We start from the raw sequence: 14,814 nt of genomic DNA on the forward strand, positions 1-14,814 counted from the left end.
CTACAGGCAATAATTTAACCTTAAAAGTACATACTTTTCAGGGTTACGTGCACAAATAGAGCTAAGCCATTTGATAAATTTCCACGTCATTTTTCACCTGCTCAACCTTCATTATAGAAATCAACCACACCTCCCATTTACACTTTGAAAAACAGTAGGTAAAATACGAGAGGTGCCCACATCCTCGGAGCTAAAGCACATCCATTCGTACAGAAAAGCAGAGAGGAAGGGAGAGAGCCTGAGAGGAAATTGAAGAATAAGCAGCGATGCATACTGATCTGAGAAACATGCCAACAATTGGGTTCCGATAAATAAGAAAAGCAGAAGTAGATTTGAAACATTCGTTTCCCTTTATTAGCTCAGTGAGGCTGATGTGTACTGCACATTAAAAAAAAAATCACAGGAATTTTCATACAATGAATAAAACCACAACAATACATGTAGAATTGGCAGGTGGAAAAGAGCCAGCAAAGGCTCAAACTAATCGCTCACTTTCCCTCTTCAGCATAGTTCAACCAACAGTGTTACACTTTCACCTACAAATCTTAAAGTAGCTCCATCAAATCAGCAGTTTTCACATTATTGAAAATGTCTGTCACATAGGTACAAATTTAGAATCATCACATTATATTACATGGCTATTCTAGGTCATCTATAGATCAGATCTTAGACTACAGTGATTGAAGTTCTCGGTACAGCCATCAAAAAAGGACACATGATCATTACCTACTGTTAGCTCACATCTAAAGGCATGAAAAGGTTTCCTTTTTTCAACTGACCCAAACACTTTACCCCAATAGTGCCAAGTTCCCTCTCTGCTGTTTTGAGTGTTGACAGCTCAACCGTTGTTCTCAGAGTCCTTTACAAAAACTGATTTTGTTGCACTGAAAGAATTATTCTGCTACATTTCTTTTCTTCTTCTTCTTCTTCTTTTTTTTAAATAAAAACCCCGCATTTCTAAAGCACCAGTTCGGGTACCAAAATTGTAGATGTAGTACTTACCACAGCATGAAGGCAATGGCCCATGGTCATCTGAAAGTCTTATAGATCTATGCTGAAATTTGCCTCCCATGATGTTGGGGAGCATATGTTGTTGGGAAGATTCTCTCCCAAAGGAAGTGAAAAAAAGAAAGAAAGAAAGAAAGGAACACAGCTTACAGCTTACATTTTGATGGGCTACCCACAGTGTCTGCATAAGATCCAAAAACTTCACTAATTTTAGATGCAATCTGAAGTCCATGGAGGAAAACTATCTTCATGGTAACAAGATTTGTCAGGCCAGAGGGTGAGGGAGATCAATAAATAAATCCTCAACATGAAATCTGTAGTGTTGTCTTTTGAGAAGTAAGAAAAGAAACCACGTATTTCAGTCATGTCCATGATCCAGGGCAAACAGAGAACGTATTTAAAGTTGGATCACAAAAATTGAAAGGCAAAATAGAGAACGCATCTGGTCCTTAAACACGTAACAGGATTTACTAAATAGTGATTTCTTAAAAATAATTTATTGCTCTTAATAGTCTTTTTTATTATTATTCTACAACAGAAGATACTCAAAATTCAGAAAGAAAGACTGTAAACTTTAGTTTGGCGTTCACAAAGAGTTAAAATACCTGCATTGAACCTACAGAACAAGAATTAGGCGGATTAAAGATGTGTTACTGTTGTCACGCAGAACCTGTGAACACAATTCTTTTATTTCATAGTTATTTATTGCTTTCTATCTACTTAGAAAGAGTAAGCCAAACACTTGAGCAAGCATCCGACAGAACAGACAGTGGATTCACTCAGAACACAATATGCTGGTGATAAATGAACGCAGCCCTCAAAATTAGCTGCATTGGCCTGGGGGTGAAACCCATTTTGTAAGATCGTGTTGGGTGAGAGAAAGGAAAAGAACAATTAAGTAAGTAGTAGGTCTATCACATCTTCCAGAAAAGTCACGTCAGCCAAACAGTAAACACATCTCAATTTGGAACTCAAAAACATACTCCAAACTTTAGTGACTTCCATGGCAGCAACTCCACACTCAGATGAAATCCTGATGCTCAGAATGGAGGTTTTTTTTAATTTCTGACATTTATTATTGTTATTATTATTAAATTTAGCAGAAGCAATGTTACCACGAACAACATCATGGTCACGTCAGAGGCCATGCTAGCGAGAAAAGCAACACTGCTTCTGCGAGAGCTGAGTTTCCCAAATAAAGAACTTACACTCCCACCTGACAACCGCCATGCACCCTGGGTAGAAAGTCTCCACTGGCCGTATTATTTTCATCATCTCATAATTTATAATAAATAGGCTATTTGCAACTGATAAATATGTCTCTTTAGTAAACAAAGGAATGAAATATCAGTATTTATACAGGATGTATAACTGTAAAAAATACAGATTAAATACCATCATCATATTCTGCCAAGGGAAAGAGATACTGGCTTCAAAGATAGTCTTCAGACACACATTAATTATTGTAAAAATCATACTGTAATTATTACCTCAGCATTTTGTATCAAATTAAAATCACAAAAATTAAAACAAAACAGCATTTTAAAAAGATTTTTTTGACCTCTAGTTTCAAAACTACTGTTGATAGAGAAAATAAAAACATTTCTTAATGGTTCCCCATTGAGAGACTTTACATAAAATCATGATATCGTCTAGAAAAATTTTAGATGAGAAAATTTCATTCCCCTAACAAATCCAGTGTATAAAACTTCAAAGAAAAACAAGCAACAAGAAAATGTGGAAAAATATCGCAGAAGTGGTTAATACCTTTAGGGGCCTAGGATTTTTGTTGTTGTTGACAAGATGCTTAGTCGAAGCTCCTACGAGGGGATGGATGTGCGTGAAGCGTCAATTTGTTGTAGTGCACTCAACGGACACACACACACTGTCTTTTGTTTTGTTTTGTTTTGTTTTGTTTTTTTTTACAATCAAATATATATAAGCAGTAAGTTTAGCTTCTAAATATGTTAGTGTACAATAATTGTTTCACCTCATAATTACATTTGAATATTCTTGATTAAGAAAAATTTAGCAGTTTTGAAAAGAAGGCTGCATTTACAGTGCATAGCTGTAACAAAAAAAAGAACATAGTTGTAGAGTATGTACATAAAATAAAAATACTCCATTTAACATCTGTAAATACTTAACTACATCAGAGAATGTAGCAATTACACTATCTGAACACATCCAGAGAGTTCTACTCAACTCTCAGTAGTCATGTAACACCAGGTCTCCTCCTCAGAAGGAACCACTGAACACACTCCCCGCTTGACCAATGACAAGGCTTTGCAAAAATTTCCAGTGGAAGATCAACATTGTGGACATATACAGAGGTGTCAGGACAAAGGACGAACTACAGAAACTTCAAAATGTTAGGAAAGTTTAGCATCTGTTGCCTGCAGTATCCTCTCCCACCCAGATTCCATGGCAAAAGGAAAGAAAGAGGAAGAGAGAGGGGGGAAGAGAGAGAGAGACAGAGAAAGAGAGAGAGAGGATATTAGTTCTGTGGAACCTGTAGTGTCTTCGGGATTGTCAGGAAATCGTTACGTTAAGAGAGAGAGCTTGCTGCAGGTTGGTTTTGCACTTTCTGGAAAGACGGTACCGGAGGCTGACAACAGACATCAGTAGTGTCATTTTAGGGTGGTTTGTTAGTTTTCTTTCCTTTTAATTTATTTCTATTTATTTTCCTTTTGTGTAGAATATGAACATTTTGAAGTTCTAGATTTTAAGTGTGTCTTCATGGATATGCTGCCATTCGAGGGGTTTGCCCTTGTTCATTCTGGTCAGGTGCCCCCAAGTCCTCACATGCGCACACATGTATGCCCCAAATAAGTACACACACACACACACACACACACACACACACAATCACGCGCACGCACGCACACACTGTCACCAAGAGCCTCCAGGGAAAGCAAAGCTGACACCCGTGAATAAACGTGTGCTTACTGGATTATCATTCCATGTCTTGCCTCTTCAGCAGCTGTGTTCATGTAAACCGTTGTTGTTCTTGTTCTAATGGTTGTTGTTGTTTTGCTTTATTTTTTGTACAGAGAGTGTAAAGTAGGAGAAATTCCTAAGTATGACTTGCAAGAGTCTTGGGACAGGACACGCTGTCCTTTGAGGTATTCACCATCTCTCTGTCATCCTCAGCCAGGGAACATGTTACCTGCGCAAGCTTCTCTGAGCTTCCTTCAGTAAACTATCAAAATCCAGAGAGTCATACTTGCTCTTGGTGGAAGCAGGGTCAAAGTCATCTGAATTTGAATCTGGAAAAAAACAAAAAAAAACAAAACAAAACAAAAAAAAAACAAACAAACAGCAAACCAGGTTAGATGCACCCTTTGCTGGTGGCTTTCAATGCAATTCAAGATACCTGGTTCAATTGTAATTTAATGAATCAATGTACTTAAAAATGGTGCCTGAATTTCATTGAATATATAAATGTAAATAGAGAAGGGAGTAGTTGGCTTTCAAAATCAAAAGCCAATTGATTCTCCGTATACCGAAAAACTCAGAGAACACAGGAGTAGTAGATTTCAATGCTTCTTTAATATTTAATATCTATATAGGTATTTACATTTCCCTTATCTTGGCATTTTAAATGACTTGCCAATGCAATGGTTCCCAGATAACTTCAATGGGAAGGTACAAGTAGAAGCTGGAAATAATTTTCCCATTAATGGATTTAACTTTATTGAGAATAAAATTCAGTAGATTAGGATGGACAAAGATCATTCTAGACTGTCTTGGATTTTTCAACTTGTTCAAATCTGATTTTATGAAAAATCCCACGTTATATCAAACAACTCTTTTAAAACACTTGTGTTTAGCAATGTATGTTAAAGTAAAATGCTGTTAAATACTTCCAGCCATTCTCTATTTATATCTACAGAAAAGGGGTAGATAGTGCAGGCTGGTCTTACAAGTGAGAAAGAAATTCTGGGAAATATAACCAAAACCTCCTGTGAATGAATTACACTATTGGGAAGTATTTATTTGAAGGGTAATAAAACCTTTCAGGGATACATTAACAATTCTACTAACTATATAAGCATTCCACATTTTTCCTAAGCTAAGTTACAGCACAAAAATCCAAAGGACAGGAGAGCAAGAGTAGAGACTATGGAAGCAGAAATTGCAATATGAAGAACACTTAGCTGGGGCTGGGGTGTAGCTCTGGGGCTTTGTGTAAGACAAACCAGAAGGCGACCATGAAGGGAAATTTGCATTCCTTTTACATGGAGGGAATTTAGAGAAGCGTAGTTACCTAATGTTGGGTTACCCTAAGAATAATTAATCCATAATTTAATGTTCTGTATTTCTTTTGATAAATATTCAGGAGGCTGGGAGAAAATATTTCTCAAAAATTTCTTCACTGTGGTGGACTTCACATAGACACCCACCTACAAAAGCAGACACATTATCTCTCTTCATAGGCATCCAAAAGAGATGCTCCTGTTGAATGAGACAGCCCTATGTGAGACTGCAGGAGGGACTCCACCATGCCCTCTCATATTGAAGAGAAGATGTTGGACCATGGTAAGATATAATGAAAATGTGGAAATAAACTAATAGCCACCTCATTATTTTCAAAAAAAATTGTTAGAAATAATGTTCCCAGATTAATGGACACAAAAATAATCACATTTGTTTTCTTAGCCCCTGGAAAGCTGTTCCTCCAGGTAGGTAGTCAAATTAATGTTGTTGAATGAATGCATTAATCTCAGGCACCTCCATGCTATTAAAACCATAGCTGAAAATATTCATGTTGGGATCTGGAAATTATTTACCAATAAATGTCAAGAAAAATGTAAAGATATATATGCTGTATATATGTTGTAATATAATAGTCTACTATTTGTGTAAAGAACTATGAATGTATTATTTCATTTTTCATATATGGCTGAACATGATTTCAATGTGTTAACTAATACTTAATCAAAACCTCTATATTCTTAATACAAAGTCACCTGTTCTGATTCTGCCTTTCCTGATTAATAATTTTTGCTTTATATTTATTTACTTTATATGCATGGGTATTTTTCTGGCAGGTATGTATGAGCACCATGTTCATGCCTCATCTGATGGAGGCCGATAGAGGGTCCCCTGAAACTGGAGTTATGGACAATTGTGAGCCACCACATGGGTGCAGGTAATCAAGCCTAGGCCCTCTGAAAGAGCAATATTTATTCTAGACTACAGACCCATACATCCAAACCTTCTTAATATTTTTTATCAAGGCATTTTGTTGGTAAGAGGCATTGCTTATATAACAGTAAATAGAACCAATAGATAGAAATTCCTAAATAGTAGAGCAAACTTCGAATCCTGGCTTCATCACAATAGCCCTAATCAAGTCACATTAATTTTTCACTCTCTCTTACAAAACTAGCTAATAAATCGTAGCTGCAACCATTATATGCTCTTCTAATAGCAATGTAGTCATCGTTAGCCAGTTTCTGTGGTAGAAGAATAGGATGCATGTGACAGGTAACTTCATTTGGAGAAGCAAATAAAACAGGAAAAACCACAAAGGTAGAATCTGTCTAAAATCATAGAACATTTTTCTGTCTCAGTCCAATTAATAAGTATCATGTCGGTTTTCTTTAATGTTAGCATGTCTATGAGTTTCCAATTCCTTTATGTATGCAGTACATTATTATGTTCCTTTTATTTAAGTATCACATGACTTGAAACATTTAATCTAAATTCTTCGTGGAAACAAAGACAAGATATTGGAAATTTTCACTGATCTTTTAAGATAGACCCTAATGTTAATACTTCCATGTAAAAACAATCCCAAATTTCTAACTTCTTATTGCTCTTACTTTTAATTGTAGCCTATTTATTTTATACAAGGCATTGTGATATCAGCTCCTCCACCAATATTTAATATTCCTCCATGACAATATGAGTTATTTTATAAATAAACAATCAGAAGCTAAAGGAGCTGAAATGCTTATCCAAGATCAGCAATGAACCAGGTCTCAAACATAGGGTGACTTAATTTTAATACTGAGGCTCTTTTGGCTACCTCAGAAATGTGTTGAGAACAACATCTTTATGGCCTTAACATGCTTTAGGGACTTCGACTATCCCATGCTATTGCAAGACGCATCAAACACGCTTTTCAAAAGCTAGGGAGTGAGCTTAGGAATGGTCAAGTTTCCATGGCTGCTGGCTAGGCAGGGAGATAACAAGCTGAGGATCGTTCTCCTTAGAACTATTTCAGGGAGGCACCAGTTCAATTTGGAAATACCATCCAATCCTCCCTCTCCCATGATGAATCGTGATCTAAAAACCCCTCTAGGTAGCTTGTTTTAAACTCTAGACGTTGGGAGAGAGTAGAAATACCCCCAGCCTTCATCACTGAAGAAAATAAGTCAAATCAACTCAAGGCTTCAATCTGTCTTGACTGTTTTTATCAGCCAGCATTTGAACAAATGACTTGCCAGGTTTTATATTTTCATCCCTAGGCCTCTATCTCTCTAGCAGTCAGCTGCTGCTTCCCTGTTCCCCTCTATCTATTTAGCTTGTGAAGTGAATTATAGCATATTCCCCCTGAACAATGCTCGGCACCTAGATCAATTACTCCAGAAAGACACAACTGTCCTGGAAGGGAAAAAGTAATTGGTATTCGTTTTTGTCTTTATACAGCATCAGAGCAATAGTGAATGGATAGCTACTAATGTTGAAGAATAGATGTGCATGCTAATTTTAGGCTTATAATAAATTAATTCAAAATAATCATGATAATGTACATTTACCACTTTTCTTCATTTCTTCCTCAAAGAATTAAACAATGTATAACGAACATATTAGATAAGGGATGGAAAGCAATGGGACAAAATTAATATTAGAAAGAACATTAATATGTCCATTGTAGCATTATTTAGAATATCAAAAATTAAAATGAATACAAATAGAGTTAGAACGAATTATCTAACTATCATGATACTACATGCCCAGTGAAATAGTATGCAACCATTAAAATATGTGCCTGAATTATTTTTGGTTCCATGAATCACATTGGGAAATGAATATATGTATTATTGATGAAAAAGATAGAATTCGACCTATATGTATAAGTATAAGCACACATATGCACATATATAACATGATCTCAACTATGGGACAGGAGGAACTCTCAGACAAAATTCTGAAATCAAATGTTAATATTATCATCTGTGGGTAATAAGCTGATCAAACTTTTACTCCTCTGAAGAGGAGAAAGTAAATAGTTTCTCCTATTTTTTATTGTGTTTATTTAATGTGTTTTATTTAATGTATAATAGACATGGCAACAGCATAAACCGCTGACTGTGATTTTGCTCTCAAATGACAATTGTTTGCTGAGCTTCCCGTACAAGGTGTAGGATCCAGAAATACTCTACGAGCTTTGTTTTTGTTTTATTTTATTCTCAAGAAATTAAGTCTGTGGTCATTTAGCTAATGGACTTCATCTTTCTCTTCTAAAGTATACTAAGAGTGTTTCCAAGTGCTTGTGACATAGTGAGGAAGGAAAAACACAGCCCTTGCCCTGCCCTGTGCTACAAAACAATGCCAATGCTTGAGTTTATAGGAAAGGATTGAGAGTATGAATAAAGAATAAACACAGATAAGTGCAAAACTTGAATAAGTGTATACAGAGATGCATACAACACATGCACACATAACACAATACTGCCAGCACACACAAACCCCACAAATGGCTTAGCATCTCTTTAGAGAGTACAAGTACATCTGCCCTTCAGGGCTCAGACTTAACCACCTTGCTTCTGAAAGAGTCGTCTACAAAAACTGTATTCATATACTCCCTTCAGGAAAGCCAAGTGGTAGCCCAATGTAAGATGTCTGTGAAGCATGCTCACTTCCATCTGGAGCTCTATATTATCGATTCACCCTTGCATGTACAATAGTTATATACCGTACCTAGGTCTGCATAGTTAGACTTGAAAAATTGCTTCCGTCCACAAAAGTACAGCTCAAAGTCAGTTTCATTCGACCTGCGTAAAGTGTATCCATTCTCCAGAGCAGCAAAAGCATCACAGGTGTAACGGTAGGTGATGAAGCCATAGCTGTCTCTGCAATGGGCAGGAAAGAGGCGTTCAGAGCTGGTTATGCAGCATTGGCACAGAGGACTGCAACCCCTTCTACTTTGGGAGACATCACTGGTGCCAGCATCTCTGCCACCACATCCATTTATCAGTGTGATTGTCCTGTCAGGCAGCTAAATACTTATTCTGAGACAGGAAATCTCAACTAGAAAGATTAATAAATAGGGATGAAAGAAAATAAATAAGGTTCTGAACTCAACATGTCATCTGTCAAAACACTTACATTGGCAACTCCCCCATCCCAGTAATCTTAGGGCCATAATTTTTAACATACGTCAGCTTCTAAACAAGAAATAATTTTGAAGATTCTCACCCATCATCCCGCAGATTTACTGTGCATTCCTCAATTTCACCAAAAACTTCAAAGCGGTCTCTCAGTTCTGTCCGCGTCGTGTCAGGTCTGATTTTACCAACGTAAATCACACGGCGTTCTTCCTATAAGCAAAGGAGAAGGAGAGGCTTTTTCTAGCTCTGGAGACAAAATGTAGTTGTGCCACCAGAAGCATCCATGAACATATGATCATGAATAACACTCTGAGAGCAGTCTCACTAGAGCAAAACAGATATCAGATCTAAGGAAAACTACCATATAGGAACCAAGTTTGACTTTCCATGCCTTACGTTCAAGCTCTTTAGTCACACTACACTTTCTTCTCCACTGAGCTTCTCTTTCCCATTTCTGCCTCACCCTTGTCTTTCTTCCCGAGAGCTTCATATATCAGAGAAGACATTTATTCAATGAGATTTTTTTTAAATCACTGAGAAGATATCCAGTACATATGAAATATGTGAGCACTTATTACTTGGTTATTAATCTTCAGAATTGGTATAATAGCCTGGCTTATACAACTATTTAAGTTCCCATCAATTTAGAATTCTAATCTGAAAATGTACAGATTTTGATATTCTCAAAGGGTGATTCTTAATCTCTAATACTCCACAAAATCTTCCTGAAGGAATGCGATCCAAATGCAATTGTTGGGGTTTATCCAGAAGGTAGACAAAAGAAACAAATGGGAGATAAGGCCTCCATGATCTCCATTTATAGCAAGGATACAAAGCAGTTCTAAAGCATGTGTTCTGAAGAGAATCATTTGAGTTACAGTCTTGAAATGTAGGCCATTTTTAGCCATGGGTCTCTGAAGAGTAAGGGCCAAATAAAAAAGGATACAAGTTTTACTTCACCAATAGATTCAGCCCTATTTTAAGAACAGACTAGAGGGGTGTAGCCTCATTTCTCCAAGTGCAGTCAATATGTTCATAATGTAAAAGCCATTAGAAATTTATAACCTACAAAACACAGGAAGCCCATACTGTTGCCTGAAGATAAGATTCCTTTTATATAAATGTGGGCTTCATGCTTAGTGAAACCCTCTTGAATATTTCGTTCTAGGGCAGAAACCAAATAGAATAATGCCTCAAAACTGAGGAAAGTTTTAAAGAATATTTGGAGCAAATATAGAGACTGTCCTTACCAACTAGTTATGTGCTTACCAGGGACAAGCAAAACAAAGTGAACGTGAGGTTGCAGAAATTTAAGTAGGATCAAAGCCAAGAGGCTGGGAAACATGGGGGTAGCATACAGATTCAGGCGTTCAAGAGTGTTTCTCCGGTTATACCAAGTGCCTTATTCTTAGAAGCTACAAAACTCACAAAGAGGCTTAAGACAAAGAGAAGTCCACCAACGTTTATTGGCAGCTTTTCCTTTTCCATAAGTATTAGCAACTGAGCTGCCACAGGGTGAGGGCTTACTAGCACCTGCGAAGTACAACTGAGCAACCTGCGTGTTTGGTGGCTTCGTCGATGGTCTGCTCATCTATGACGACTCACATTATAAGCAACACTACTGTATACCTTCATCAGGGAAGGAAGCTCCTCTGAGCTTCAGATAACCAACTACTTACTGGACTTCTCTGCTTGACCTCTTAAACTGAAACAACCTTGCCAAAGCATACTGTCTAACTACACACCAGGAAGCCAAGAGTGCACTGGATCCTCCAGAGATAGAATTACAAAGAGGCACCACCCATGTGAGTGCTGGGGATTGAACCCAGGTCCTATTGAGCTTTATCTCTTGAATCTCACTTTAATTTGTCTTCCTTATTCCCTCTCTCCCAGGCTAAACTTCTAGCTTTTCTTTATGGACAACTTCAATCCCCATGTCTATGTTTGTTCCCTCTAATTTGTCCTTTTATCACAAATGGAATAATTTTCAATAAGTCAAGAGGATTCAGTCATGTCACGTGTCATTTAAATTAGATGCAATCATGGCCTCTAATACTTCTGATAATGCATCTAATTTATTAAGAAGACCTAATAGGTGGGTTTTGCAGAATTTAAGTTTTTCTGCGTGGTCTTTCTCCTATAGCTCATCTTTTCCTTCACTCTAGGTTTTATGCTGAACTTCTAGAGGCCCCTAGTTACTCTGTGTTCCTTCCATCTCCGAGGCTTTGCACAAGGTACTCCACTGTAATTTGGAATACATTTCCTAAATTGTATCCCAAGCCCCTCTCATTTACTGTCCAGACTTACATTAAGATCCATGTCTGTGTCATTTGAGAATTCAGATGAAATGCTATTAGCCGTTTTTAAGAAATCTGTGTTTCCTTCAATTTCTGCTTATGTACAATTAAATCATTATAGTTTATTCATTGTTCAATGCCTCTCTCCCTTGTATAATAAAGAATTCATGAAATTAGAGTCTATATCTGTTCTTTGCCTCAATTTATGTTAAGTATGAAAGACAATCTCAGTAAATCAATTTTTTAAATTTTTTATGTGTAGAACTATTTTGCCTGAATATATATACGTACGTGTGTGTGTGTGTGTGTGTGTGTGTGTGTGTGTGTGTGTGTGTGTACCACATGTGTGCCTGGTAACCCATAGAGTTCAGAAGAAAACAGTGAATTCCCTGGAACTAGAGAACTAGAGTTATAATAATAGTTGTGAGTTAAACCAAATCTACATCCTCTTCAAGGGCAAAAAGTACTCTTAGAAGTTAAGTATTTGCTACAGTGTTCAATTAATACTTTTTAATACTAACCCATGCCTGGGAGACCACCAGTCTCTGAAATATTCCAACATAGAGGGGGTATTATTTGAATATGGTCCTCTATTTAAAAAAAAAAATCTCTGTTTAGGCAACTCAACTGAATGAGTTACCAAAAGTAGTTTACAGATCGAAGGGCAAGAAGTATAGAATAAATGCAAGTTAGCAGGCTCATGTTCAAAAGAACTCTGGCATTCAGAGGGGAGACTCCACTCAAACAACTGGAATGGAATTCCTCTGCCCATGCTATCAAGCCTCCTAACTGGCTGATGAAGTAAAGCAAGCAGATTCAAAAGTCACTTGTATGTATATTGTATGTTGCAACTGAAGGCTGAAATTGGTTTTCCAGAACATGCAACATGGTTGGGTAGTCAGTAGATAGAAATGGCTGGTGAGGCCCAAGCCAGAGCTGTTCTTTACACACGTTATCCAGGGAATCATAACACCACATTCCATTCTATTTATGCACCCAGTTTCAGCCCAACAGCCAAATGTGATGGGACTGTTATCTAAACTTAAACTTCCTGGCGCCTGCTTGCATGGTGTTATGGATTTTTTTTTTTTTTAATGAGCCTTTTAGGGAAGTTACTACTGTGTAAAGAAAGGAGAGGGTACTGCAGAAGAGAAAGAAAGAAATTGAGCCATAGCACAGAAATTGCTCCGCTACCATTACGGGAATACACACAGCCTATGTATTCAAGGAAATGTGAAGTTAAAGCGAAAATCGACCATATGTGCAGACATATTGGGACAGTTTCTGAATTGCGGCTTTATACAAGGCCGTATGCACCAATGATCTTCACTAAAAGAGATAACCCGGAGGACCTTTCGTAGGACTGAAAGATTCTGCAGTGAAAGGAGACACAGCTCTATAGAATTGCCCTCCCATCACTCAAATTACCTTTTAATCTGCCAGCTCTTTTTATGAAACACAAGGATGGGCCATGCATGCCCTGCTACCTTGTAAAGAGCAGGAAGACTGAGGCCATGCCGGCATGCTCTAAAAAGCACTGAAGCCCTTTGTTTTCAACATGCTAAACACGAAAATAGAAGGAAGACACTTTAAGGTCTAGACGGCAAAGACAAAAATCTTTCGTGATTGGCCAAGATTTCCGGCAAAGAGTCGCCCTTTTAACATGTTGCAGCTGAATTAGATGGATGAATAGAGTTCATATCTTTAAAAAAAATAACATTTACATCCAATTTTTCAAGACATTCATTTCCAAACAGGAGATGAAAGGAGAAGAAATCAAAATGTTTAATAACGTTGCTAACTTCTTAGGGGCTTGAAGGAACTCAGAACCTTTGGAAAAAGCTGGTTGAAAAATTATTTTCAGACCAGTTTTCACTATTGAGGAGCACGGAGCATTCATCAAATAACTTTTAGCTTCAATTTTCACAAAGGCTAGTTTGCTGATGGGGTGGATAATAAAACTGAAGATTTATGTCGCATTAACCGCTGCACTAAATCCTCGTTACACTAAAACACAGGAGATAAATAAAGAAAAAAGTGTGATGGAATTAACTGACTTTACATTACTAAAATCTTTATCAAGAAGAGAGTAGGATTTGCTGGTTAGCCGGGGAAACGAAGCAACGTTGTTCCTCATGGAATGATAAGTGACTCTTAGTAAGAGGGATTTGATGGAGGGGAGACAGGAAGCAGTAAAAGCTGACTTTTACTGTTCACTGTATAGGCCAAGCAATGTGTTAGATGCTTTTGAATGGATCCCCTCAGTGAAACGCCCTACACTTCTAGGCACCAGTGTGTCTAGTATAGATTTGACTTCAGTCCCCGGTAATTTTATTCTACATATTTTATTTCAGAGCAGCATTAAAAAAAGGTTAATTCTTCTCTCTTTGCAAAGAGAACTCCATTTTAACCTTCAGAACAAAAGATTTTTGTTTTCAATTCCAGAGTAGTTGCAAGATGACTTTGGCAAAAATGCTCAAGGTGTTTCACAGGGACTAGCTCAGGGGGTAGAGCCCATGGTCAGCATGCAAAGTCCCCGTGTTTCACACACACACACACACACACACACACACACACACACACACACACACACCTATGAATATTATGCATCAGTGAACATTCTAGTTAAATAAACTTTTTTTTTAAAAAAAAAAAAGGGTAGCAGAGTTGACAGCCAACTAGACATAAAGCTGGCCAGAAAGAAGGATCAACTAAAAAAGGACTGAAAAAAAAAATCTGTTGTCCTTGCTCTTAATATTGAGTACGCTTATGTAGTGGAGAAACCATTTACTGAAAGTCTCTTAATAAAGGGTATTTTCAGGAAAGAAACACAATGATAGCATTCAGATTTCCGAAATGACCTGTAGGCAGATACTATATGGAACCTCCCAGGCCAGCAGTTAAGGCTACCTTGAATCAATCCAGATGCAAACAGTCAAATGAAAGCTGAGATGAAACTAAATCTGTAGACTGATAACGATGTTCTTTAAGAGCTTTATTTCAATATAATCAGAAAAGAAAAATTGTACATATTCAATGTAAATACTTTAATGAATTTGGAAATAAATTTGTACCTGCCAAACCTTGACTATAATAAAGGTATTAATATTCTTATGTTACTGTGGCACCTCTCTCTCTCTCTCTCTCTCTCTCTCTCTCTCTCT

The 14,814-nt window shown here is 37.3% G+C and overlaps 1 protein-coding gene across 4 annotated transcripts in view; it reads right to left on the reverse strand.

Moving 5' to 3' along the window:
* Nucleotides 1-327: 327 nt before the first annotated feature.
* Ppargc1a (PPARG coactivator 1 alpha) overlaps nt 328-14,814 on the reverse strand; it is a 640,420-nt gene continuing 625,933 nt past the window's right edge. For all 4 annotated transcript variants that reach the window (XM_005366020.2, XM_005366019.2, XM_026788616.1 and 1 more), the window contains 3 exons: nt 9,442-9,563; nt 8,944-9,095; nt 328-4,277 (listed from right to left, as the gene is read on the reverse strand). In XM_005366020.2, coding sequence (XP_005366077.1) covers nt 4,174-4,277; nt 8,944-9,095; nt 9,442-9,563 — 378 coding nt within the window. In that variant the 3' untranslated portion in view covers nt 328-4,173. The remainder of the gene's footprint in view (nt 4,278-8,943; nt 9,096-9,441; nt 9,564-14,814) is intronic.

The sequence above is a fragment of the Microtus ochrogaster genome, unplaced genomic scaffold (assembly GCF_000317375.1).
Source record: "Microtus ochrogaster isolate Prairie Vole_2 unplaced genomic scaffold, MicOch1.0 UNK5, whole genome shotgun sequence".
In the NCBI taxonomy this organism is placed as follows: Eukaryota; Metazoa; Chordata; class Mammalia; order Rodentia; family Cricetidae; genus Microtus; species Microtus ochrogaster.